Below are 27,747 nucleotides of genomic sequence, written 5' to 3'. Positions count from 1 at the left end.
ATGGTAATTGCTCATTTTTGTGTTGTTGTTTTATATGCCAAAGTAAATGCACGTGTGGAGATGGGTTTTGTTTGTTTTCTTCTTGTTGTTTTTGGCAGTTACCTAAATTGAAATAGCCTTTGGCTCTAAGTTATTGGCTCCTTACCCCTCCTTTGTGACATCTGTATGACTTGCATTGGAAATAAGCTAAGTAACTGATATTTATATCCTCAGCTGGCTTCCTAGAGTTCTTCTCTCTGGGGCCTAAAGGTGAAATAAAGCCATTTTCACAAGTAGTTGTGGGAGATAAAGAGAAAGCACTTTGAAATGTATTTCCACCACTTCACAGGCATGTTTAATGATGACTACAGTGAGGGCTTTTTCTGTGGCTTCTCCCAAATTGTGGAACTCCTTTCCTTGGAAGGTTCGGTTGGCCCCTTTGCTCCTCTTCTTCTGCTGACAATTGAAAAAAGTATCTCTTTAGACAGGCTTTTGAGGAGCCAGGAGACAAACGAGAGGATGAGGTTTTGTGGGCTTTTAAAACTTTGCTTTATACTGTACTTCTAAAATAATGTTTTAAAATATTTCTCTCTGACAATGTAAAAAAATGTAAAATTAATTAATTTTAAGTTAATTAAAAATTAGTCAAATTGATTTTAATTATGTCTGATTTTTAAATATACTTTTGTAAGTCTCCTTGGGTCCTTGCAGGGGCAAAAGTCTGGATAGTAAGTAAGAAAATAAGTGAATGAACAAACAGATCCAACTTAAAAAGAGTGCTTAGCAATTTGTAGACATAGTGGAAAAACTTGGAAGCTGTTCATTTTCTTTGCCTTTTAATAGCAGTATTCATTCTAGTTTGAACAAGAATTATATGATTTGATATCAATTTGGTATAAAATACTTCTGAGGCAGCCAGGAAATAATTAGACTAGAATGGAAGACTGAAAAACCCTCCAACCCCACCTCACTCACCTCCACTAAAAGTGTGGATGCGCCCTTGCATTCTTGCACCAAATACTTTTGATTTATTTTAAAAGCTGCTGCATTATCACATATCCAACTGATCTTTGGTTAGTTATATATTAACCATTTGGTTAACAAGTATTCAATCAATATGTTAGTACAGTATTAGGACAATTATTAGGATTAATATTAATGAATAATAATATTTGCTAATTAGGAATTCCCTTATCTAAAATAAGAACAAAATTGAAAAATTCAGAAATAGGACATTCTCCTATGCAAGTTTCATTGGCAAAACCAGTGATGACAACAGCAACCTTAAAGAACCCTAACTGTGGAGTGTGCCTAAAAATCAAAGCTAGAACACAGTCTATGGTGTTTGTCAATGATGGGTTCTGGAGGTATCAGTTAACCCCACCTTGTCTGACTCACAATGTTTATTTTTTTTCAACTAAAGTCACTGTTCATGAGTGTCTCTGTAAAACACCAGTATTGCTGTGACCAAGCATTATGGATGGCGTATCCTAATCTGATATCCTCTAGTTATGTTGGACCATAGCCCCTAACCTGGGAGGCTGATGGTGCCATTTAAGGTGCAACCCCATGCCCATTAAGTTGAGACCAAGTTCAAAAGCATGTAAAAATGCAAGTAGATAAATAGGTACCACCTCTGTGGGAAGGTAACTGTGTTCCGTGTCTAGTTGCGCTGGCCACATGACCACAGAAACTGTCTTCAGACAAACGCTGGCTCTATGGCTTGGAAACAGGGATGAGCACCACCCCCTAGAGTCAGACACGACTGGACTAAATGTCAAGGGGAACCTTTACCTTTGCTATTTGAACTATGTAGGACTTGCCTCTGAATACTAATATGTATAAAACTACAGAATTAATTTGTTGTTGCAGGAAGGGTGCTTTACTCTTTTAGCTACTTATTTTAACTCCTACCACCCCCCATAGTTATGTGCAATTGCCAAAACTGGAAATCTAGAAAGGAGAAAGTAAAAAAAAATTCAAGACCAGTTCACTTACAGTATTAAGCATCTCACTATCACGGGGTTGGCAATGGATTTTCTGTCTACCCACCTAATTAGATTATATCCTCAGTTTTGAGTTCTTCTAACACCTTTGCTTTGTTTAAATCATGGGAACTCAGCTTGTAGGCTTATGGTATGATCAGACAATAAGAGAGGATAAGGTCTGATTATGTCAGAAGTAACTTTTGGGGATAACAGCTTCCCTGGTGGTCATGCCATTTGGGAATTTTGGGAATTGTAGGCCAAAAATGTATATATTTTTTGCAAATTGAACTTCTGTAGGTGGGGATTGAATAGAATTGCTGCACCCAAAGCCCAAAGGTCCTGCTTCTGTTTCTAGTTTTATGCTAAGCTTTATGGTGCTATCTGCAAGACTGTGGTATAACTGTTCCCCAAATAAAACTTGTCTCTGGATCGCCAGAAAATAAACCTGCTCTTAGTCCAGTTTTCTGATCCACCCATATCAGATGGGCAGTGTTGCCCAGATGATGCTCATCCTCAGATTTTCAGAAAGGAGATCTGCTGATGATTCACCAGCCTGAAGAGACTGAGTAGGGTCTGAGACAACTTAACATTTGTGGGCCAGGGAGGCAGCCTCAGGCCAAAGTGGAGAAAAGCAGAAAGCTGCCAAGAAGAACCAAATGTAGAGGCAGGGTGATTATTTCTTCAGACCAGAATTCCCTGGGCACAGGCCTCAGATAGAAGTAAAATGTGAACCAGTCTTCCCCTCTTGCTCTCTGAGCACAACGTCTGGAGAGTACGTACATCTGTGGAATGGGGAGGCGGTCCTAAATCCCAGTATGCTGCTGGCTGTGACAGGTGTGAAAGGAGCAAGGGTGATATAGTACCAAAGTTCCTCATAGGCCCCAAATATCCAATACAGGCCTCCTGCTCTCCTAGCTTTCTGTCCAGTCAGAAATACCTTCTTGCTAGGAGATCCCCAAAATTCAAGAAGTGAGAAACGGGACAAAAAAAAAATTGTGTTGAGAGATGTTCCCAAGTGATATAACTTCCCTAAGGAAGCCCAACTGGTTTATCCTCCAGGGTGGAAGTGACACAAATTCAACTTATTCCAGGGGACATTTGGCTAATGAGGTTCTGTTACTTCTGTAGATGCTTTTGACTGTTTTATCTGTTTTAGATACTTCTGAGTATGCAATATTGAACCTAGAAATATGGTATGTGAGTGCTTTAAGTGAGTGAAGAATTATCTGCATTGCTTTTCAGCATTAAAAAAAAGTACTTAAGGTGCTAATCTTCAGGGTAACATGACGTTGCTTATACTGCTGAACATCAGCAGTCAACAGCAAGAGGTAGGCAGTGACAGATTCAAAGGAACCCTAAGATTTGCAGAGGCATTAAGAAACTATTGAGCAAAGGTCCACAGCTCCCAGAATCTTTGAGCCAGCATGGCCTATGGCCATCTTGTCTGGGAGATTAGGAACTGTATTTAAAAAATGGGATATTTCCAAGTTCTGGGAGATAGTGTGTGTATATATAGGCACACAGTGTATACACACACACACACACACACACACACACACACACACACACACACACACACACACACACACACACACACACACACACACACACACACACACAGCAGTTTAGAGAAGACTGAGTACGCTGGGTGCAGAATGCTGACTGACTGCAAACACATGTGGACATGGGAAGAGGACTAGAACAGAATGACAGGGAGAGTGACATTCATTTTTTAAAAAAATGAATAATCACAATCTTGTCCTCTGAACAGGTCACTGAGGAACTATTTCTAAAATTCCCCACTGAGAGAAATGTGAGTGTCCACAGAAGTCTGAGAGGAAATGTAAGACTATTTTAGCTGGGACTGAGCACAGGTGTGTCCCATCCTAGTGAAACAAAAGCAGCTACATTGCAACAAGGAAAGCATTCCTTCTCTAACTCAGTTCTCAACCAGTGTGGAATGTCTTAAAAATTACTATCAACTAATGCAAGTTTGTAAGAAAATGCAATTCATTGTTCTCACACAGCAGACTAAAATGAGTTGCAGCTGTGAAAGTGTGGCTTGTGATAGCCCCACATTTTAGTTCACACTGCATACAGCCGGGCAGGCTCTAACAGTCTTACAGCCAGCCTGTGCTGGCGAGAGGTGTACGGGATCTCCACTGCAAGTTGTGGGCTGAAAGTGACAGTCAAATACATCAGCTCTTCGTTGTTATCTGCTGCCTTTATCCCCACATTTCAAGTTGAGCTAAAGAAGTGGGACTTAATGGCTGTGCAGTGTACAGTAGTTCACTACTACACTCCAATGCTAGGTATGAAGGTTTGAAGGCTGTGTAGAGAAAAAGTTGTTTAGATCAGCAACGAAAATGTACCATCCATAAGATGGAGCTATTTAAATTGCTTTCTCAGGCCTCTCTACCTTTCAGGTCAAACCAAGTATTAATAGCATGCAGGATCCTTCTGCTTCATTGGTGTTGTTTAATGGTTGGCAGTTTATGATTTCATATCTGGAGCTTGCAAAAATCAAAACAAACATGCCATCCAAGCCTAAAGAACTCATATTTCAAGTTTATGTCTGGACTGAAGGGTCAAGATTCTCCTTCAGCATCGTTTCTGTGTCCTGTATCAGTAAGCTAGGAGGTATAGCTGGTGTTAATTCTAGAATGGGAGTAGGAGTGCAGTGCACTAAACAAAAGATTCCTCCTTCTTATCTGTCCCACCCAGCTTCACCTCCATGTTTCTATGCATTTCTCTTTCACAAACTCATAGGCTTGGATGGGAATACTTCAGAATTGTCTCTGAGTGTAATCTGTTTAAGCCTTCTCTCACTTAACAGGTTTAAAGGAGCTTAAATAGTTTGAAAACTATAGTGAATCTAATGTTGTTTAAACCCCACAAAGCCACTCTAATGACTCAGCTTTGGCAGCCATTCATCACTGAAATGTAATTGTGGAAAAGCCAATCCTTCGGGTTGCTGAGCTATTCTATTTTAGACTTACAAGAAACTTGCTTTTCTTCTGGATACATACAGGATTTCAGCTGTTCGAAACAGAAATTGTTCTGAATGTGCACTGTTTTTACATGTGGTTACAAAATCCCTTTGTACTGAGCAGTACCACCAACACATCACTTCTATAAATTAATTGAACATGAACTGAACTGTGATTTTTGTTACAAGTAAAAATAAGCAGTAACGGTAAATAGAGGGCACATGTTAATAGGCAGGTGTAGCTGTAACCTACATGGGTGAATTAGGATGTAACAGTAAAATCCCTAGGTAAAGGTTCCCCTTGACAAATGTCCATTTGTGTCTGACTCTAGGGCATGGTGCTCATCCCTGTTTCCAAGCTGCAGAGCCAGTGTTTGTCTAAAGACAGTTTCTGTGGTCATGTGGCCAACGTGACTAGACACAGAACGTTGTTACCTTCCCACTGTGATGGCACCTATTTATCTACTTGCATTTGCATGCTTTCAAACTGCATGTTTGGCAGGAAAAAAAAGGCTACTAAAGCTACACAATTTACGTATGATCTGCCTTTATGGGAATGATCCAAGATGAGCCTTGGGCTACTGTGTTCTCCCATCCCTGGTAGAGCCATGAGAAAGAGATCAGAAATAGAGATGGGCATGAATTGAAAAACAAATTGCAAAATTCATAAAAAAATTGCTAAGTTGCTGATTCATCAAATCAATGGTCCCTGACGAATATGAATCAATGAATTTTTAGTGATTTTTGATTTGTTGATTCGTTGAGCTATAAAACAGTTCCTCAGGCTGTTTTATAGCTCAACAGTTCCTATGGACACCAAAATTGCAGGGAAGCATCCTCTGACTCTCTTCTACAATCTGTACAAGTCTGGTGAAGATTGGGTTTTGGATGTCTACGTTATACACCCATATAGAAGCTCCCCCAGGAAAGTTCCCCCTAGGCACCTAGAGACACCAGAATCGCAGAGAATCTTCCCATGACTCTCCCAGTTTGGTGAACATTAGGCTTCCTCAAGTTAGCCACTAAAGGGCACTTTCCTGAGGGGACCCACTTTGTGGGTGTTTAACTTCGACATCTGAAACTCAAACCTTACCAAACCTGCCAGGCTTGTAGAGGAGAGTGTCTGTGATTTTGGTGTCTCTAGGTGCTTGGGGGGGGGGGCATTTAATAGGGTTTTAAAGGTAAAAACGAATTGATGAATTCAGTTTGGTAAACCACATTTTCCTGAAACATCAGCCTTCAACTGTGCACAAATTGATGAATTCATCAGAAAAAAACATTCACTAATTAATTATTCATGGTTCGTCAATCAAAACGAATCGCCATTCTTCTGATGTGTGCCCATCTCAAATTATAAGCTTTCAGAGCTATTTTGGACAAACCCTCAGTTTAGTTGGCATTGTGTCTCGGCCCTAAACAGAGTTTAATCTTTGATATGGTTGATTGAAAAACAGCTGACCTCCTTAAGAAATAAAAAAATGATTCTCATTATAAAAGAAACATGATGATAAATAAATATGAATCTATATTTTATTGAGGCAACTCAAATTGCCTCTTGAATCCCTGTCTATAGTCCACTGTCTGACTGGTCACCAGCTGAAATGGTCCCCTATTCCTAACATCCCAATTTCAACGGCTTTGGCCCAGCTTTAAATCTACAACAGGGATTTTAAAAATGCTTGCTAAACCCTTTGTTCTCTTCAAATTAGAATGTTTTAACTCAGTGAGACCTCAACAAAGCATTTTCAATCCCTGTGAGATATCACATTGTGAGATGACAAGGAGCACTCCCCACCCCAATTCGTTTGTGTTTTTCACAGAATGTATGGCTGACTGGTTTGAAAAAAGGCACAAGGATCCTGTTCAATACTTTTAGCCTTTAAAAGTCCATCCAACAAATGAGCAGCATTTTTATTTTATGCAATCTACATTGTTTGGATGACAGCATTATTTGTGCAAATTTACTTCAGAATTTTTTTTTCTTGTTGAGAGTGCTGCAGATCTCTCACATTCTCCTCAGGTGGAGAACATATTTTCCCCCAGATATTTTGTCCTCACATGTGGAGACAGGATGTGCAAGGATTTACATTCTTTGTCTGCAGTGACTGGGGAATTGAACACATTGGGTACATACTGTGGATCAGAAATGAATGACTGTTATTGAGGGCTGATGTCTCAGGAAAATGATGTTTACAGCATGTGCCAGTAACGGAAGTGGGAATGTAAAGGTGCTGGGGCAGAATCCAGAGTATGGCATTGATTCAGATAGGCCATAAAGTAAATCACAATTAGAGTAGGCCTATTTGAATCAATGAAATGTACAGAGAAGTTGACTAACCAAATCCCCACTGATTTGTGACTTACTACGATAAGCAGAAAGATTTCAGTCATTTTTATTCGGAGTTGCAGCTCCCATGTTGAAAGTAAGTTCTATTCAATCATTTTTTTTTCATTCATTAACTTTATTATGGCCAAAGACCAGCAAACCCAAGGGAAGTTCTACTGAAGTCTAAGGAATTTGCAAATAAATAACAGATCAGATCCTGGAGACTTGAGCCTCAATGCTTTCAGTGGGGATTTAAGGACTCATCTTCTCTCTCCCTCCCTCCCTCTCTCTCTCTCTCTCTTGCTCGCTCCATCTCTCCCTCCCCCCCCCCAACGCTTAATTTAAACAACTCTTCATGGTCTGAAGTAGCCATACTTTTAAGTACTAGTTGGACTGAATGAAAAGGAGAGAAGGCAGAGTGCCTTGGTAAGGAAAGTGTTCTTGTATTCTGATTTTGTAAAAGCTATTTCTAACAGAAGAAATAAGGATTTAAGGAAATAAAACATTGACAGTCATGCAAATACAAATTTTGAAAAGTATTCACAGTTTGTCTTTCCTTTATTCTGCAAGATTTTTGATGCCATTTCTTTTTCTTTCATTAGGTGGAAAATTTCCTGAAGACTTTTCAATACTGCTTACTGTGAAACCTAAAAAAGGAATCCAGTCATTTCTGTTGTCTGTCTACAATGAACAAGGCATTCAGCAAGTCGGCATTGAGGTTGGCAGGTCACCTGTTTTTCTTTATGAGGATCAAAATGGAAAGCCTGCCCCTGAAGATTATCCCCTCTTCAGAACAGTCAATATTGCTGATGGAAAGTAAGTGAAAGAAATAACATGAAACCAAATAGGGTGTCTCATTTGGTAGGTGACGCTGGTGGCCAGGTGGTCCAAATCAGATATTTTTCAAATTATATTCCATGGGAACTGAAGATCAACAGAGATTCCTCACTAGGTACCAGAGCCTGAATTTTGGATCTTCTGCAGTCAGAGCATGTATCTTATTGTAAACAATGGTCCTCCCTGACATTTTCTGGACCCTTTCCTTCCACCATTCCTGGATGCTTACAGATATGCTTTGCCTTCTTTATTAGCAGCCATCCTCTACAATCAGAGTTGTTGTTTTTAGTGAGAAATTGTAGCCGATAAATATTTTCAATAACATTGTAACTTCATTCAAATTTGAAAACTCTTAATATTTGCAAGCATAGTTGAAAAGCAAAATCTTTTCTATCTTAACAAAAAAAATTTGTTTCCATGTTAGGTGGCATCGGGTAGCCATTAGTGTGGAGAAGAAATCAGTCACCATGATTTTGGACTGTAAGAAGAAAGCTACAAAACCACTTGAAAGGAGTGACAGAGCAACTGTTGACACCAACGGCATCACTGTCTTTGGGACAAGGATTCTCGACGAGGAAGTCTTTGAGGTAAACATTCAGGAGATTATATTTTTCTCTGTGAACAGAGTATTGATGAAAGCAGAAAATTTATTTATTTATTTATTTATTTATTTATTTATTTGTTTGTTTGTTTATTTGTATCCCGCCCATATGGTCTATGCGACCACTCCAGGCGGCTTCCAATATAACATAAACAACCAATAAAATAACACAGAATTATTACATAAATCTTCCAATAACAATTTACAAAACAGAGAAATAGAGTAAAGAGTAAATAAAGAAAGAATAAAAAGAAAGAATCAAGTATTGACCAGAGGGAAGGCCTGAATAAAGATCCATGTTTTTAATTGGCTTTTAAAGATACCCAGTGTGGGGGCCGCGTGAATCTCCAGAGGGAGAATGTTCCAGAGGCGAGGAGCCACTGCCGAGAAGGCCCAATTTTGTGTCCTTTCCTTCCGGGCCTCTCTCTGCGTCAAGCTCCTCAGCCTCACCTCCTGACATGCATTTCATCTTATCTGTAGAAGACTTATAAAAGTCAATTTTTGCATTTAGAAATTTGGTTTGGTTGGAAATGCTACTTCATAGAAGTGTATCCAAAGGAAACTGGGCTAAAAATTATAACACCTGTTTTTGGAGCTTGGACTTGACAACTTTTTAGATTCTCAAATCTGGACTCTGTTTTCACAGTTTAGTGGCTATAATCCTCCACATGATACTTGCCTGTATCTACTGAGTTTTATAGGGGCTATTCAGTATGTTGCCCCATGGATGCCACTTTCTTGTGCGTTGGTGAGATATACAGTCCCAGCTATTCAGGAGGCAGTAAAGCTTCCACTAATGTGGTGAATTCCCACAGAAATACTGGGCAATTCAACAGAGTTTCTATTCCTGGCACAGAACCCCTTAGCTGCTAGCATGAATTCCCTAATCCAACATAGTAAGGTGCTCCAGTACTTTTATGAACAGGGAGAGAAACACAAGGAGAGGCAGTTTGCCTATGCAAGTCAGATAGTATCCTGTAATTTCATCTTGCATTTGAAATCCCAAGGAAGAATGGTTTCTGCTGAGTATACTCTGGTAAACAGTGTGTCAATGACACAATGAGAAAAAGAGAAAAAAAACTTCTGCAATTTTGTTCTCTTCCTTGGTACTTCAGAGAATGAGAACTCTCTGAGTGCCACAGAGAGACTTCTGGAAACAGCCTCTGTGGAGTCAACAACTTCCATCCCATAAAGCATGGGATTTCATGCCATCCTGATGTCTAATGTGGAACATTTCTCCATAAGGGCCAGCTGTCCTCTGGAAGATAGAGCACTGGTGTGGAAACCCTCTTTGCCAAGCATTGTGGCTAGTGTTAACTTGTCACAGCCATAGAGTGGACAAGGCATCCGATGAAGTCTGATTTTTTTTAGCCTTTGGATGGTATTTACAACACATGTTCTGACTCTTACTTCCAAGAGAGTATAATGTAAAATTGAAGCGACAGGGTCGTTAATAACGACTCAGGATTCTAACTTTCATGCATTTTGCAAGAAGGTGGCCCAGAAAGAACTCTGTTTTTGACTTGTGCCTTCTGATGTTTGTTTATTTCATAAATCTTTCCAGTAACTAGAGAAGGTTTGGCAAAAGGAAGTATATTTTTCCACTATTTAAAAGCCAGGAAGAAGGATTATATATAAGACTGAAATACATCTGTTTAGAGAAATGTATATGGGAGACTGAACTCCTTATAGGAGGCATTGCCTAGAAAGATTATTTTAACAGACTGCTGGAGGACATTTATGTTTTCAGGCATTTGACTTTACAAGCCTGCCATTTGCCAAGGAAAATATTCCAAGCTGAAAAGACAGACTGTAAGAATAGATGTGGTGGTTGTGGTTAGTTAGTCTTTTTTGCTTCATGCAGAGCTGATTAGCAAGACACCAGAAATAATAATAATTCCAGTTTCCCTTTCCCATTTGAAATGGTATTAGTTCCTGGAAAATCTGCTGTTGGGAATGCAGCAGTTTCATGAAAGTCAGTGTTACTTCAGCCTTATGAATTCCATAAATTCTAAATACACTTACCCTTAAATTTTGAGCTAATGTGAAATTCAAGACAAATTTGGGTACTACTTTTTTGAGAAAACTAAACCTTTTCAAGGTCAGACACAGGAATCTATATAGACCAGGAAAACATTTCATTGGGGCAAGGTGCTGCACACACTTCAAGTTTTGTAAAGTTTTCCCCCCCTTGAAGTTAAATTTGAAGTTAATACGGATGTTATTCCTCAAAAGAAACAATTTTGAGAGAAACCAATATTTTTTTGTTAAGTCAAGTGAAAGGGACCTTTCCGTTTATAAATATTTTCTGGAAGAAAGGAAATGTATTTATTTATTTATTTCATTTATACCCCACCTATCTGGTCTTGTGACCACTCTAGGTGGCTTTCAAAAAAAAAACACATATAAAAATAACAAAATAAAGAAGAAATTTTAGATCAATAAACAGATTCTTCAAGATGGGAAAAATAACAACGGGTAAATGAAGAGGGGAAAATTAAGTATTAACTGGAGGGAAGGCCTGCTTAAACATCCAAGTTTTTAATTGGTTCTTAAAAATACCCAGCGACAGGGCCGCACGAATCTCTGGAGGGCAGAAGAGAATGATCAATTTTGCATCTAGTCCTCCTTTATCCTTTAGTCTACTCTTTATGAAATGCTTATTTATCCAGAAAATAATTATTTTAAACCAGTGGTTCTGTGGAAAGATTAACAAGACTTTTTGGGGTCTAGATAATGAGTTTAGCTCCTAGTGGTTAACTGTTGAGCTCTCAAAAACCATGTGATTTGGCATGTTTACCAAACTCACAACAAACTTTGAGGGCCATTTAGTCAATTCAAAGTGGTTGTGCTTGAGGTGATACAAGAATTCTGCCTTTAAGTGTTTCAGTGTAATGGGCATTTCATATGTACATCCTATCAATTTAGTTCCTTTCAGGCTGTTCTGCAAACACAGAGAGCTTCCAGGGTTTTTTTTTATAGGTATAAAATAATCAGGATTGGAGGTTCTTTGGGACTGGGCAGCTGCACAAACTCTGGGTGATCTCACCTGGTCACCCTACCCAGGGCGTACAGTGGGAAGTCAGACTCATGGGCCTTGACCGCACAGCTAGGCACTCCAGTCTAATGACAACACCAGCTAATAATTTGGGGAACTGTGTGGTGAAAACTCAGGAGTATTTGTGAAGAGGAAATTAGAATAAAGGTTATGGGGTAGTTATTTTATTCTGTGATCTTTTGTCACATAGACCCTGAGAACATAAATCAAATAGACCTTGATGGGATTGGACAAGGAAAAATTATTTCTTTGAGCAGGAATTCCTAGTTCAAACCTCCATCCCAAGTATTCATGGATTTGTTTTGCCTGTTAGAGGAAAAATATCAACAGGACTCAAAGAAGCAAACATTGAGAGAGAGAGAGAAATATCAGAAAAAAAAACTTTAGATTTCATTATCCAATAGATACTCAGAGCAGAGTTATATGTACACGGCAAGATATGTATGTAGAGGCATGTATTCATGAATTTAGGGCGTGTTTTTCTACAGTTGGTTGAAAAGAATTTCTGTACTAAAAAGTATGGAAAATATGAAAAGAAAAACCCATGGTACGTGCAGTACTGTAGAATCATGACAACCAAAGCTAGACCTTGGTATGTATTAGAACTGCAGTTTTGTCCCATTGCTGAATAGCTAGGAAGGAAGCAAAGTTGGCAGTGACCTGTTAGAGAAACAGTGTAACTCCCTGTAAATGCTTTATTTGGAATGTAAACATTCAGCACTGAGAACAGCAGCCTTTTCATGGGATTTGGCATGGATGTAGGTCTTCACAGTCATTAGAGGGAATATAGTATTAAAGAGGAGAGGTAGAGGTAGGTACCTATTCAGATGGTGAAGCCCGCTGATATGTTAATTGAGGCACCCATCAGTTGGAGAAGATGGCTGGATAGCTCAATGAGTTATCTATCTGTCCACAGAGCCAAAGTTCAGGAGTTTGATCCCGCACTCTGTTGGATAGTCCGAGCAGTCAGCTGAAAATATTGCAGAGTTGGGAGTTGTACATGAGGTGGTGCTGCGTTTTTGACAGGAGATACTATTTTTCTTCAGTTCATTCCATATGTTGCAATTCCCTACTAAGCAGCTCATTCTCCTGTGATGCATCTAATCTTAGAACTGCAGAGCTGGAGGGGACCCTATGGATCATTGACTCCAGCCCTTGTCAAGGAGGCACAGTAGGGAATTGAACTCCTGACCTAACCCTCTGAGCTATCTCCCCTAATTTTACATATACATGAGTTGGAACTGACTGACCTGAATAGGAATCTTGGGGGACATGCTGGATAAAAGCCCAAACTTACGAGTGGGTGTGTTTAAATGACCTGTGTGCTGAGACAAAGTGGAGGACAAGGTCAACTTCTTCATTTATTTAAAATATTTTTACCCCACTTTTCTCCTTTAAAAGGACCCAAGGTTGCTTACATAATTAAAAAACAACATTTACAGCCAAAAGCAGTGAGTATACGAATACTAAAAAAGATCAAACAAATGTCACACGAAAATATGGTAAACAAAATAAACACTAAAAACACACTCAAAGCAGTAAAGCAAAACCATCCATTTAAAATCTCACTCAGACAGCCAGTCACTAACAAAATGCCTATCTGAAGAGAAAGGTGTTCAGATGCATGTGGAAAGTTAGCAAAGATGGGGCCAGCCTGGCTTCCTGTGGAAGGGAGCTCCAGAGTTCGTGAGCAACCACAGAGAACGCCCTCTCCCATGTCTGCACCAAATGCACCTGTGAAAGTGATGGCACTGAGGGAAAGATCTTTCCTGATGACCTTAACACCCGAGCTGGCTCATAAAGGGAGGTGTGGTCCTTGAGATAGCTTGGACCTAAGCCATTTAGAGCTTTATAGGTTAAAATCAGCACTTTGAATTGTGCCTGGAAACAGACTGGCAGCCAGTGGAGCTGTTGTAATGGGGGGTGGCAATGTGATCCCCATGACCAGTCCAAATTAGCAATCTGTCTGCTGTGCTTTGGACTTGTTAAAGTTTTCTGACACTTTCCAGAGGCAGCCCCAGGTAGGGCACATTATAGTAATCCAGCTGGGATGTAACTGAGGCATGTTCACTAAGGCCAGATCAGACTTTTCCAGGAATGGGCGCAGCTGACACAGTAGTTTTAATTGTATAAATATGCTCCTGGCCGCTGACAAAACCTGGACATCATGCTGACATCTACAGTGAACTTGGAAAGGGAAAGGCAGTCACTGTCTTAAGTCATTTTTAGTTTTTTTTTCAAAGTTCTGCCAGTTATTTGGGTACTTAAGATCAAAAAGGAATGTTCTAGTGTGGCTTTTTATTACAGTTTCCAATATGATGTCATTTCTGGCAATATTTCAAAGTACTGAAAGGACAACAAATACTCTATACCCTATAAGTAGAGTTTAACAACCTGGCCAAACTGATAGTGCCCAGAGTCCTGCAGGCATTGAGTACCATAGCGTACATTGCAGTGAGAAATTTCATTGTTGCAGGTTAGAAAAACATTTCAAACATTTTCTGACTGCTGGAGGGGATTATTAAATGGTGAGGAATTTCTCACTGGCACCCCGGATGAGCTCTCTGCCTTTGCCCTGTAGCCCTGAGGGAGCCCCATAGAACCCTTGGTTACTGGGCCCCTTAGGACAGATGTCTGCAGAGGAGCAGGCTAATGGGAGGCACCTGCAGAGAATGGAGAAGGAGATAGAAACGGAAGGGCTCAGGGGCTTCTGGAGAAAAAGAGATGCAGAAACATTGGGGGAGGAAGAGACCTGGGAAAGTGGAGGGCAGTGAAGGTTGGGATCCTTTGTATTGCACTTCCAGGGAAGTGGAAGGCAGGTGGGAGGAGGATCCCTGGGAAGAAGTTCCTGAACCCCTCCCAGTTGACAGAAAAATGGGGTGTGGTTGATGGGCCTCTGTGTGAGTGTCACCTGAGGAACCACTGATGCAAGACCTTGGCAACCATGCCTGGTGACATAGGCACTGTGAGTGATCATGGAACAAAGGAAGGCTAATTGCCTTAAAGAAAGAACAAAGGAGATGACAATGGATATCCGAGCCAGCGGAGCCTACAGGCAACACCCTGAGAGCTCTTTTATTTACTTAGCATGATTACATAGTATGTTTTTAGAATTTAGATAGGATACTAGTTACCTAATCGTAACCAGAATTGGCTGAAATAACCCTTTGATCTTATGCTCTACCTCTAAACAAAAGGGCAGAATAAGGGGTTACCCTGCCTGCTGGGAGCTGCCACTTCCTGCCAGGAACATATACACATCACTGGAACAGAATGCAGCTACAACCTTCTAGAAGTTTCCAACAAAGCACCCACTTTGACACAGTTGCAACGCTGGCAATGAAAGTGCCTGTGCAAGAGGCTCTAGGAGGAGTAGAGGAGCCCATCCAGGTAGTCCTTGCTCAGTTGTACCAGCCATCATTGGAAGGATTGTGGCCAATATCTAGAGTCATCCTTCCCTCCTGCTTCTCAGGGCCATAACTCTAGTGGCCTCCAGAGAGATGAACTGTACCTGGAGGGTTTGTGCAGGGAGTTCAACCCCCAGGAAGTTTGTAGGGGGTGTGTGTCAAAGCCTGAGCTCCTGTATTTGTTTGATCAAATAAAGACAGGTTATCCTTTCAACCTGGAGCCCATTACTGAGTTATTATTGTTATTACTGAGGGGACTCAATCGTGCGCACAAAGAGTTTTATGTGCATTTATTTGAATTTTTGGACTTTTTAAGTGAAAAACTTATGAAAAAAGTTTTCCACAAAAACTAGTGGTTTGTAATAAAAATATGAAAGCTTTTAATGCAAAACGTGAGGTATATTTGTGCAGTATATTGATTTGGGCAAAGCCCAGCTTTTTTGGCTACATTTTTACTTAACTTCTTGAATTGGGAAGTTTGGTAGGTATTTTTTTTTCCTTTTGTGCTAAAAATGGCAATGTCTGTGTCAACTATTATTCTCACCAATACAAGAAGTCATAGAGAATGTCTGGGAATTCCTTGCTATCCTTCCTAGTCAGAAGAAGATTGTTGTAATTCCTTATCCTTGCATGCAAGAAGGAGATACATTATTCACCCCCTATTGCTCTTTAGTTGCTGCCTCCCTGCTTAAGAAATGTTGGCTTCATTCTGCTGACTCTTGAAGGCACCAGTGACAAACTGGAGTGAGCAGCAACAGCATGAGCCAGCAAGCCAAGAAGTAGGAGATAAGGGGCAGGGGATAGATGTGGCAGTGATTAGGAGCTAAGTTTAGGGTCAAGAAATGGTTGAGATGGCATGGGCACCAAAGGAACAGCAGTAAATGGTGAGTGGGTAATCAAAAGGAAAGGACAGAATACACACAAAGGGCAAGTGGTAAATCAAAATCCTACAGGGTCATCAGTCTGAACAAGGAACAGCCTGATGAGAAATCAGTAGGGTCAGTAGGGAAATCAGGAATTCATAAATATGTATTGATCAAATCCAAATCATTTGAGGTTAACAGAAGGAAAAGTATTTTGCAATAATGTTGATTCCACTCCAATCCAAATTTCACTGGAAACTTCTCCATAACATTTCAAATACTTTATTTGATTTTCCACACTATGTCATCTAGGGTTTGGCTTGGACTGATATAGGGAGTGCCAATGGCACCAGTGAAACTACTGTTCTGAAAGTACTGCCATTAGTGATGAAAAAAAAGAGAGAGAGAGAGAGAGAGAGAGAGAGAACCCTTGAGGCTCTTCCTTTAAATATTATATTTCTTCCAGATGCAGTTCTTTGTTCTTTTCACCCCGTGGCTGTTAGTTTATGAATCACTGTGATTTGCTCTCATGAAAATATGCATGTTGAGAATGTGCAACTTTGAACCCTATAAATTGAAAAGTAGCTCAAGTTAGCAGTCTGTCTTACACGTCTTTCTCACATTGCACAAAGCTAATGCAAAAAGAAGCATGAGAAGTAGGTTCTTCTTTCCTTTGTGCTACCTCCTCAAAGTAATTCATGAAAGTTGATTTTTTTAAAATATTTCCCTTGAGATAATATGAACATAAGAGGGTGTCTGCAGGTCAAACTATACACTATATATAGTATGTCATTACAAGCTGAAATCTGGTAGTGTTACAGAGCCATGATTCTGGCAGATCTCTGGGACTCAGCAATCATATTTGAAAAACCTAGCCCACATTGACTTCTTGGTGATTCATCATAAAACACAGAAAGCCAATTTGCAAACTACAGGATACATGAAGACCACCTGGTAAGCCTTTCAGATTTTTTTTAGCACTTAAATAATATCTTCTTTTAGTGACATGCTCTTTGTAATGCATACATGCAATGCATATTTTGACTCTTACATTGTAGAATGTGATTGGTCTATCTAATTCAATGTTATCTATAGCAATAGCCAGTGTTTTTCAGGGCTTGGTACAAGAGTCCCAAGAATATCTGTTGCATCCTTCAGCTCATCAGATTTTTTAAAGGCAAAACATCCCAGAATTCTGTAGGGTGGAGTTGCCAGAATTCTGTTTCATATGAGACTACTGTATAGGTGAGGTAGTAAACTGGTAAATGCCACCGCCTCCCCCAGCTTTCTTGAAGTTTACTGTAAGTAGAAAGCTACAACATCAGGGTGAGTGTTGGGTCAAGAACCTTTCTCTCTGAAGTGGAAGTAGTTCATCGGTTTCCTTGCAGAGATTCCTCTCCGTCGCCACAACATAGTGTCTACCTACAGACTGAAATTGTACAGGCTGAAAATATGTTATCCACCTGCAGGCTGAAATGGTAGAGAATCTATTCAGCTGCTGCCTTCTGTTAGTCATGCTGTCTAAAATTTAGTCAAAAAATGAACTAGTTTGTTTATTTTAAAGGCTAAAGTGACTTGCTCATATGCATCTATAGTACAAACATACAGATACAGCACTGAAGAAGATAAGATACATCATGTGCTTACTTCAATTGACCACCCTGGAAAGTGGAAGAAAGTCAATGATATATAGGTGGATTTCGGAATCATCTGGCAATTATATGGGCAATAACAGTGATTATACTTATGTAAGTGATGGGCCTGATCCAGTCAGGTGCTGAATGCCCTTAGTCCCTGCTAATGACACTTTAATCAATGCTAGACAGTAATAAGCCCTATTATGTGGTTAATCAAATCTTAGGCTTCAGTGGGCTGAACATAACAGAGTTCAGGAGGGGACAAGCTCTTCTCTGACCCTCTGAAAGCTGCATTGCATAGCCAGGCCACTGCACAGTTGGAGTAATTTGCTGTGTTCTGAAACATCACAGTTTAGGAATAGATGGGTCATGATGTGCCTTAGGATGGATTAAACTGTGACCGTACCAAGTTTAGATATTTTGAGGTCCCATGGGATTCAAAGGGAAAGAGACTTAAGCACTTGTACTTATATTTGGCTGTAACTCCCAGAATCCCCTACCCATGCTGTTTGAGAACCTCTGGGAGCTATGTACAAAAATAATACTTCAAAGCTCTATTTTACTTTTCTGCTGGAACACTTTTAGGAGGCAGCACCTGATGGATCCCCTCCAATTTTGTTGTTGTTTCTACTATTGAATGAATAGTGGAAGGAGAGAGATTACAGAGGGGTGTGTGTGTGTGTGTGTGTGTGTGTGTGTGTGTGTGTGTGTGTGTGTGTGTGTGTGTGTGTGTGTGTGTGTGTGTGTGTGTGTGTGTGTGTGTGTGTGTGTGTGTGTGTGTGTGTGTGTGTGTGTGTGTGTGTGTGTTTTTGAGAGAGAGAGAGAGAGAACAACTCTGATTCAAGTTAGCTTTAACTCTGGCTGCTACAGAAAAACAGTTCACAAACATTCTCCCATGAGGTCCTGATGTTTATAGCCAGGTATTGGCTGTGGGATTGTGGAAGTTGTACTGCAGACATTTTCTGTCTCTGATCATGACCCCTTCTGGTAGGAGAACAGTCAGAACTATGAGTATGTTTTCGCGAAGGCTTTCACGGCCAGGATCTAATGGTTGTTATGGGACTTTTGAGCTCTTTGGCAGTGTTCTGAAGGTTGTTCTTCCTAAAGTTTCGCCAGTCTCTGTGGCCGGCATCTTCAGAGGACAGCACTCTGTAGTTGGGTATGTTCTTTCTTTTTTCTTTCTTTTGTGGACTTCAAAGTCCCAGAATTCCCCAGGCAGAATTCTGAGAATTCTAGCCCACAAACACACACCTGCAGACAACTGCATTTCATTCCTCTACATGAAGAACTTACCTCCAAGGTTGCATTGGGTCCTTGGACCTTTGCTTCCTGTTTATTAATCAATTAGGAAACAAAGCTGTTGTGGTGCTTCCTGGGAGTTGTACTCCTTTGGGAGGTGCCCTCTATAGACCAAATAGGCAGTGAGACTACAAAGCTCAGCATGCTCTGAGCCCAGGAGGCCAAAGTCTCTCACTATCATGTGTCTGCAGGTGTGTTTTTTTGGGGTTTTTTTGTGGGCTGGGACTCTCAGAATTCCATCTGGCAATTTCTTGAAGACGTCTGGGAGTGAGAGTCTATAAAACTGAAATATCACACTTCTAATTTAAATTCTACATCCAGCTCCATCATCCTGATCTACCCTGCTAACAGCAAGAATAGCCTGTTAGGTTTAACATGTTAATATTAAAATAAATAAAATAATATTAAAATTACTACTTTTGCCTGAACTGATCCATCCAAAGACAATAACACTGTAAAGTTATTGCTACTTTATTATGTAATGAGTATGTATTTTTGGTTTTCCTCATTTTGCTCTGTCTTAGAAGACACACTCAAACAGACTGAGATGTGATAAGAAGAAATTTGCTAGTGTTTGTTCTGCATTAAATCTAATTTTCAGAAACCTGGGAATGTTTTGCGGTTTTGTAGCACTCAAGAGCTCCGCATGCAGCTGACATGTTTACAATTAAATGAATAAGTTAATATGGTAGGATCTCAATTGTAACCTGTTGCGGAAACTTGGCTAGTCTTGTGCATGGGTTTCATTAAATCCTTTGCTTTGATCTACAGTGGTAATAGACCGTTTAACATAGCTGAAGAAATGTTGCCCATGAGGCATCCAAATTTATGCCAGTAAACCCATGTGTTTTGCTTTGTGTGTTTATCACAGAGATGTTTGAATCAAGTAACACTCTCCTTTCCCTCTTCCACTGCCAGGCTAATCTGGCAGTGAGCATTTCAAGTGTAAACCAAATCCAGTTAGTTTGTGAGCAAAATGGAAATGTGTATCTTTAGAAACACCTCTGTCACCACTTAGGTGAATCAGGCCTGTAGGCCTTAGGTACAGCGTAAAGGTTTTGTAAGTGAGGGAGATGGGTAGTTTTCATGTAGTCACATTACCATATTTGATTGGCTTTGGATTGTTGTGACCCTGTCATATACATTACCTGCCCTGGCCCTTCGGTTGAATTTTTTTAAAATGTCATGGATAAATGTTCACTCACCCAGGATCATAAATGGTTATCTAGGGGGAAGATTTCTATGACCTTTCATATTTTTCTGCAACCCATAAGCAAATTCAAACATATTTATGAGTAATCTGGCCTTTCACACCAGATTACTCATAAACATGTTCAAACTCACCCATAAACTCAAACATAGGCTGCAGAGAAAATATGACTAGTCATAGCAATCCTCCCCCTAGTTATAACTCATGACAGATAAATAGAAACACTTCCTTCAGAGGAAGTATCCTACTGAATACCAAGTGGTAGGTACAAACAGTAGAGGAGAGCTCCTGTCTTTGTTGTTGTTGTTTTTTTGTTATTGTTTTGTTATGGACTTTCCAGAGGTATGTTTCTAATCACTGTTAAATGACAAATTTGCTCAGGTGTAGGGAATGGGTAGCCTTCCAGATACCGTTGGACTGAAATTCCCAGCATCCCCCCTCTGGTAGCCACGATACATAAGGCTGGTGGGAGTTTGGGTCCAACAGCTTCAGTGCTGTCTTATCCCCATCCTTGGACTAGATGGATATTTGGTTTCTTCTAAGCAGAGTTCTTCTCACATTCTTCTTTCTTTTGGATAAGGAATAAAGGAAATACAAATACATTCCTAATAGATTACTAGGAAAATACTTGGACTATTTAACTATGTTTTGTCCTCTTCGTCAAGGTCAATATGGAATAATGCCATTCCACTTCAACTTGGGCAATGTTTTTACAGTGCAGTTTGGTGATGTTTAGTATTTCACTTGGTAGCAGAGTGGCTAGCCTGAGGCATGTCGTGGTATATTTGTTTATTTCTTTGTGTGATTTGGGATGGCTGCACATGAGATGCTATGACTGGGAAATGTGTGGCTGGATGTTTGCTCCTCTTTGATGCTGTCACCTAGTTTCAGCTTCATGATGAAACTGGGATCAATTGCTTGTTAGTGAGAGTAGTCAGATTTCTTCCATTAGCCACATACCCATAATCATTCTTTACTTCCATTACTGCAGTTGTTGTTGGAAGGTGTCAGTGGTGAGCCACTCCTTGAATAGCTCACAAACCTTAGAAACCCTGTTAGGGTCTTTGCAAGTCAAAAGTGACTCGACAGCACACAACAACATCATTTTTCTTATGGCATTGGAGGGAATATCCCTTGGCAAAGACGGAAATGGTATTTTATAGGCAGACAGTGCAATTACATGCTCCAAATAGTACTATAACTTGTTTTGCAGACTTTTAAAACTTTTCTTTCACACAATGAAGTTGTTGAGATTGCAGTTAAAATAGATAGATGCAGTGATGGTGATGTCTTTTTAACCCTTTGATACTGTATTTTTCCCCACCCAAAATCTGTCTTCTCAGTAATATGATTCACCATGCCTTCCCTCCTGTAGAGTTAAAAAATGTATGCAAGGTCCTTCCCACCATTCTGTGCCAGCTCCATCCCGCAAGTTGCACCCTCTGCTTGAAATAATTGTTAAACAGAAGCAAAGTCCATTTTAAAAACGTAATCAAACTATATTAGATGAAATATTTGGCTTGACCCACTTGGCTGATATAAAAAATTTTCTTCTGTGTCTGAAGCAAACGCTGGATGAAGGAAGATTGAATTTGGAGCCAGTGCAGCACTTTCCTGTATTGTATCAGAGTCCACCTTTCAGCAGTCTTTTAAGGGAGGAAGTAATGGCTTAGGTCAAAGCTCTTTGATAGGGTTTGTTACAGATGTACTGGATTGTAATTCCCATTTCCCCTAGCCAGAACCCAGGAAAACAACTTTTCTCCTACATCTCCCAGAATCCACCAGCCACCATGACTAGTGCCTGAGATATTCTGGGAAATTATATCCAATGAAGTAACTTTTTCAAGCTTTCTCTGTCAGCCAGTGTGGCAAATGGTTTAGCCTTACCTGCATCTCAGACATCAGTGCAAGAAGCCGGGCTGGACTCAGGGAAGCCTCCAGCAACTGAATCATTGTGGGGAAAATGAAGAGAGGAAAGGTATTTAAGCAAGCAAACAAACAAAAACAACACACCTTTCTGCTCACTTCTCCAATTTGCAATTCTTTCTTGTTAAAGTCTCTGCAAACTCCACTTCTTAGGTTTTTCAATCTGGCTTTCAGAGTTTAAGTATCAGGTGCCCCAGTGTCAGTGGTTTCTATGGAAGCTACAGCTGGTAGAAACGTTTTGTAGTCATCACTTATTGCTTTCCTGGCCATTGAAAAACCTGGCAGGTGCATGGTATTTAAAAAAAATGTCTTTCTGTGGTTCAGTTTTGCAGCAGACTTTGGGTAGTAGAATATTGTATTCAAGGCTCCTGGAAATTGTCAGTCCCCCTGGGTTTTTGCGGGAAGATGAAATGAATTCTGCAGCCGGTTAGTCTAAATTCTATAGTAATGATATCCAGGCTGTCTAGACTGCTGTTATTTTCAATCCATGGTTTTATTATCAAGCAGCTAATTAGACACTGTTTGGCACCTGCCCAGAGGCTTTCAGGCTTTTTACATTTGAGTCAGTGGAGATTCTACTGCTAGGTGGATGGTTTTGATAAGCACCTTAGACACCTGATCGTTAAAATCCAAGTTTTCTCTTGGAAAGAGTTGTCACCAAATTTTGCCTAGAGCTTTGAAAAGCTACTTCTTGGACTACAAATCCCAAAATGCTCATGCAGCATGTAGTTGGAAGGATGTGGAAAGTTTTCATCCAAAAGGTAACTTTTCTTATTTCTGATTTCACCTAGGGGTGACATCGCAGACCAGATGAAAGGGTTCTCCTCACTGTCAGCTACTGGCTCACATCGTCTTCCCTAGTTCCTCTGGCATAACACAAACACTGTAAATTTTGGAGATGAATTACCAAGTTAAGATATAGATCAGTTGCATACTGAGCTGTGAGTTTCATGGCTTGGATTTGCCAATTCACAGTCCAGCATCCTACAGCCTATACATTTCTCATGTTGTAGGGAGAATTCCCCCTCTAGCCATCCATTGATCCTATAATATCAGGAAACACAGTTACCCTGATGTGATTTGGTTCCTGCCCAAAATGTAATGTGGCGGAAAAGAGGAAGAATGCACATGAGATGGATTGACTCAATAAAGAAAGCCACAGTCATTGTTTGTAAGACCTTTTGTTTGGTGTTGCAGTCAAAGCAGGACCAGGAGCAGAGAGACAGTGATTCAGATTTGGGGAATAAACTATGATACTCTTGCCTGCTTTGGGGATGAGAAATAGAGAAACACAATTGCTACACACTTCAGACATCTAGTCCCAGGTGTGTCGGTTGTCTTTTACTAGGTGTTTGCTGTTAGCGCGACTCTTCTAAGTATTCCGGTTCTGCCCAGTACAAATTCAGTGTCTAAACAGAATCTTGAAGTACGTGCTCTTCTCAGCAGAAATTGCAGAGCTAAATGCAGTGGAAATTAAATTTGGAAGTTTGCTTTTTTCATGGTTTTATGAAAGAATCCAGTCTCTCTCTCTCTCTCTCTCTCTTTCTCTCTCTCTCTCTCTCTCACACACACACACACACACAAACACACACACACACACACACACAAAATTTTCAACAATCAGTTGCTTCAGTTCAGTATGTCCGTTTCCTCTCATTATATTTAAGCAAGCTTGATGAAACCTCCTGGTCCTTCTCTGGCACCTTCCTTCTCACCTTAATTGGAGCCTTCTCTCCTTGCAGTCATGTCCTTTTTTCATGGTTTTATGAAAGTCAGTCTATTTCTCTCACATACACCCTCCCTCCCTCCCTCCCTAAATTTGCTACAATCTTACCTTTAAACAAACTTGATGAATCCACCTGTCCCTCTCTCGCACCTTCCTTCCCGCCTTAATTGGAGCTTTCCACCTTCGGTGGAAGTAGTCATTCACAAGCCGGATTGACTGCCCCAGGCTGTTCGACAGCCATAAACAATAAAGCAGTCTTATCTCCGATCTCTAAAAGAACTGATTTACAAGTGCCGCAACCAAGGAAGGTAGCAAGGATAAGTGGCTTACAGTTTGATGTTCGGCTGCAGGAGGTGCAGGTGGGGGGGTTAGCGCTCTGCTCATTACCCCTAGGATTTTCATTTTTACCCCATTAAGGGTAATTTGCCCCTGTTCCCTGACCACTAAATTGACATTTTCATGCATAAATATTTAGTTTGCATCTCTAGACTTGCAGCACAATGGCATGCACCTTACTTCAGAAATCTCTACATTTATGAGGCTTGCAATGTATTTCAGGTGGGAAAATGTCCATAGAAATTATATATTTTATGTATATTTGTTAACTAGGCATGACAGTCAGGAAGGCAAGATGAAGGCTAGTAGATGAGTGTAGCTAGACCATCTCAGAGAGATTAACTGAGCTGAAACACCTGGCCTCTAATTAACTTTATTATTATTACAACTATAGACATGTTAGATATGCAAGACTGAAGTACAATAATAACAAAAAAGGATGCAGTATTTATAATCAATACAATGCAGGCTGAAATTCAGATTCCAATTAAGTGTGAGTTCCTAATCTAATTATTGCAATGATTTAATCATCTGTTTTCTTATTATACAAGCCACTGCACAGAATTTTGCAATCTTATCTGTAATTTCACTTCAGGAATCAGAGAGGAGAAAAGATATTTAAAATTTATCAGGTCTACCTGGATAATGTTTTAAAATTGGGAAAGTAAGTAGATTGCATGAATCTTTATAAAATGTTCAGTACACGTTACACAATTTTCACCATACCAGTTTGGCAGAAGCAAAAACATAGATCATAAGGGACATGTGAGTATCTTTCTTCTAAAGAGGCTGAAGGGCCGGGGTAAAGGCTCTTTGGTGTCTTGCAAGTTCTAAATTAGCAAGGTGATCTGCTGGGATACAAATCTTAATTTGATTCCCAGCTACTGAATAATATGGGACCCATGCTCTGTTGAGTTGAAGGTCTATATTCCAGATCTGCTTCCTAATATTATTTGGCTTCCACAAATCCCAAATGTAACAGGGCTGGATGGGATAACCCATAATTCAACAATTTTCCCTCCATTGTTTTTGCCCAGCTTGAGGGGGTGTTATTTATTAAAATCAGAGGTGCTTAACCGATAGGATTAAGTTTTAACTTCTGTCAAAGACTGATTTTTTTAAGTCACACATTTGCTCCAGTTTCTGTTTCTCAGTAGGGTGTTAGGTATACAGGATGGTACATCAAATGCAGTTCTCAAGAATTTAGACTGTTCTGCTTTGAGGGGGCAGAAGTTCTTATGTACACATAGGCCTGAACCATGCAGAAGTTGGGCTAGTACCTTAGTTTGGTATACTTTTAGCACATATCATATATAGGACCCATCTTTTGAGAACAAGAATTTCAAGATGGCAGTAATAATTCTTTAGGCATTTTAGATGACATGGGCATTACAGCCAAATTGTCTGAAAAACTGGACCTAAATATAGGGTTTTCTTCTCGACCTATTCAGTATCCTGACATATATCTGTCACTTGTACCTGACAAACCTTTCGTGAAAACCCGAGTTTTGTTTTTGATCCTTTATTACTTGGTGCTCTTCAGACCAGTATGCTGTAAAAGCTCAAAGGGCTATGCTGAGCCCTACTTTAGTAATAAAATCAATGTATTAGTAAAGCATACAGTAGAGCAGGGATTGGCCTATTTACAAGTTTGGGTGGTGAAAATGAGACTAAACTAGGGGGGGTCTAGAACATCCCTGTGTCACACCTTTCCTGAGATAAATAGCCCTATGAGTTCCACCTTACTTTGAGATGATTGTTTTTGTCTAATGTATGAATGAGTGTAAGTAGTTTCCAGTCTACAGAGAAAACTTCAAGTCTGGCCGATAACCTATCCTGGGGGGATGCTGTCAAATGTTCACTTAAAGTCAACAAAAGCAGTATAAAGTGCCCCATGAGGCCTGGGGTTATACTTCTCTACAGAGTGTTATAATATCAGGCACTGGTCAAGGGTGGAGTGACCGGCTCTAAACCCTGGTTGTTCAACCATGAAGATATCTTCCTGCCCCAGTGTGGCCTCTAAACCTGCCCACTCTTCTGATCTCCAATGAGAATGGTTGCTGTGGCCTTTGCAAAGTGTCTAGGAGCTGCCTATGATTAACCAATTGGGACTACAGTACTTAGCTCCACTGTCCCATCTGAGAGACAAGGAGTATATAAGGCATATATAACTGCTGTAGGTAGGTTGGCAGTGGTAGGTGATATCAGCGGGATCAGTCTTGAACACAGATGGGCAGGAATCAGAAAAGTGATGATTCTTTTTCATTGAATTGCACATTTACATTTTTTCCTGGTGAATCAATGAATCAATTACTCGACAATTCATTTTTTTAAACTTTAAAACCACATAAAATGCACCCCAAGCACCTAGAGATTCACAGACAAACTTACCACGACTTTCCTCAACAAGCCCTACAAATTTGGTGAAGTTTGGGTTTTGGATGTCTGAGTTATACACCCACAAGAAGCCCCCCCCCCCAGGAAAATTCTCCTAGGCACTTAGAGACCACACAATCACAGAGAAGCTGTGATTCATTTTTAAATTCATGGCCATCTCTATTCTTGAAGATGACACAAAAAATGCAAAGGCTTTGCAACCTGGAAAAAAAGGAGGTGGAGTGAGAAGAAAGTGCATTTGGGATATGGAGAAATGTAACAAAATTAAGAGGGAGAAATTTTTACTCCATTCTAAGCAAAAATCTTACCCCACCCCACCACTTCTCTCTTGTGCCATTCTAAAGTGTAAGCACAGAGAAGTGCATGCTCCAGAGCCATCTTCCACTGAACGTGATTGTAGCTCTCCATACAGAAATATGATGAACTTCCTTTACTGCCCTCCGAACAACTGGAAGCTCTGATAAGCTAGGTATCCATGTTGAGATTTTCTCTGATGGGGGGGTAGGGCTGGTGCAGGCATTCCCAGCACCCTCTCTATGTAAACAGTTTGGGACGTCTGAAAAGAGTTGTGGTCTTGTGCCATGTGGTAGTTTCCATCAGAAGCAGGGCACTGTTGCTGGCTTGGATGAGTTGGGAGGAAAAAGGGGGTTGAATCTCACACCCCTCATTCTCACTTTCTGCACTTAGTGGGGTATTCATGTCATATATAACAGCTGGACTAAGTTTGGAGCTTCTTTAAAAGTACAGTGGTGCCTCGCTTAACGAGCGCTTCGTTTAACGACGAATTCGCTTAGCGATGGCTTTTTCGGAGCGATCTTGCACTCCGTTTAACGATGTTCCCTATGGGCGATTTTCGCATAGCGATGTTTGGGACCATGCTTCGCATAGCGATGACAGTTTGGGTCCCCCTGTTTTGCTTAACGATGGTTTTGACAGCCTCATGTTGGCTGTTTTTTATATGTTTAAAATGTTTAAAAATGTTTAGAATGCTTGAAATCATAAGTGCACTTAATAAACCCTTTGTTAAACTGATTATCTGGTTTTCAATGCATTTTTATGGGAAACTGCATTTCACTTAGTGATGATTTTTTTTGGAACCAATTAAAATCGTTAAGTGAGGCACCGCTGTAATTCTTCAATTGGAAAGAAGAAAGAAATTTAAGTAATA

At 40.2% G+C, this 27,747-nt stretch overlaps 1 protein-coding gene across 5 annotated transcripts in view; it reads left to right on the top strand.

The window, feature by feature from the left end:
- COL11A1 (collagen type XI alpha 1 chain) overlaps positions 1–27,747 on the top strand; it is a 280,302-nt gene that overhangs the window by 34,206 nt on the left and 218,349 nt on the right. For all 5 annotated transcript variants that reach the window (XM_072998040.2, XM_072998042.2, XM_020788718.3 and 2 more), the window contains exons 3-4: positions 7,885–8,098; positions 8,544–8,706. In XM_072998040.2, coding sequence (XP_072854141.2) covers positions 7,885–8,098; positions 8,544–8,706 — 377 coding nt within the window. The remainder of the gene's footprint in view (positions 1–7,884; positions 8,099–8,543; positions 8,707–27,747) is intronic.

The sequence above is a fragment of the Pogona vitticeps genome, chromosome 4 (genome assembly GCF_051106095.1).
Source record: "Pogona vitticeps strain Pit_001003342236 chromosome 4, PviZW2.1, whole genome shotgun sequence".
Lineage (NCBI taxonomy): Eukaryota > Metazoa > Chordata > Lepidosauria > Squamata > Agamidae > Pogona > Pogona vitticeps.
Note: the sequence above shows the minus strand (reverse complement) of the source record. Positions and strands in the feature narration are given on the sequence as shown.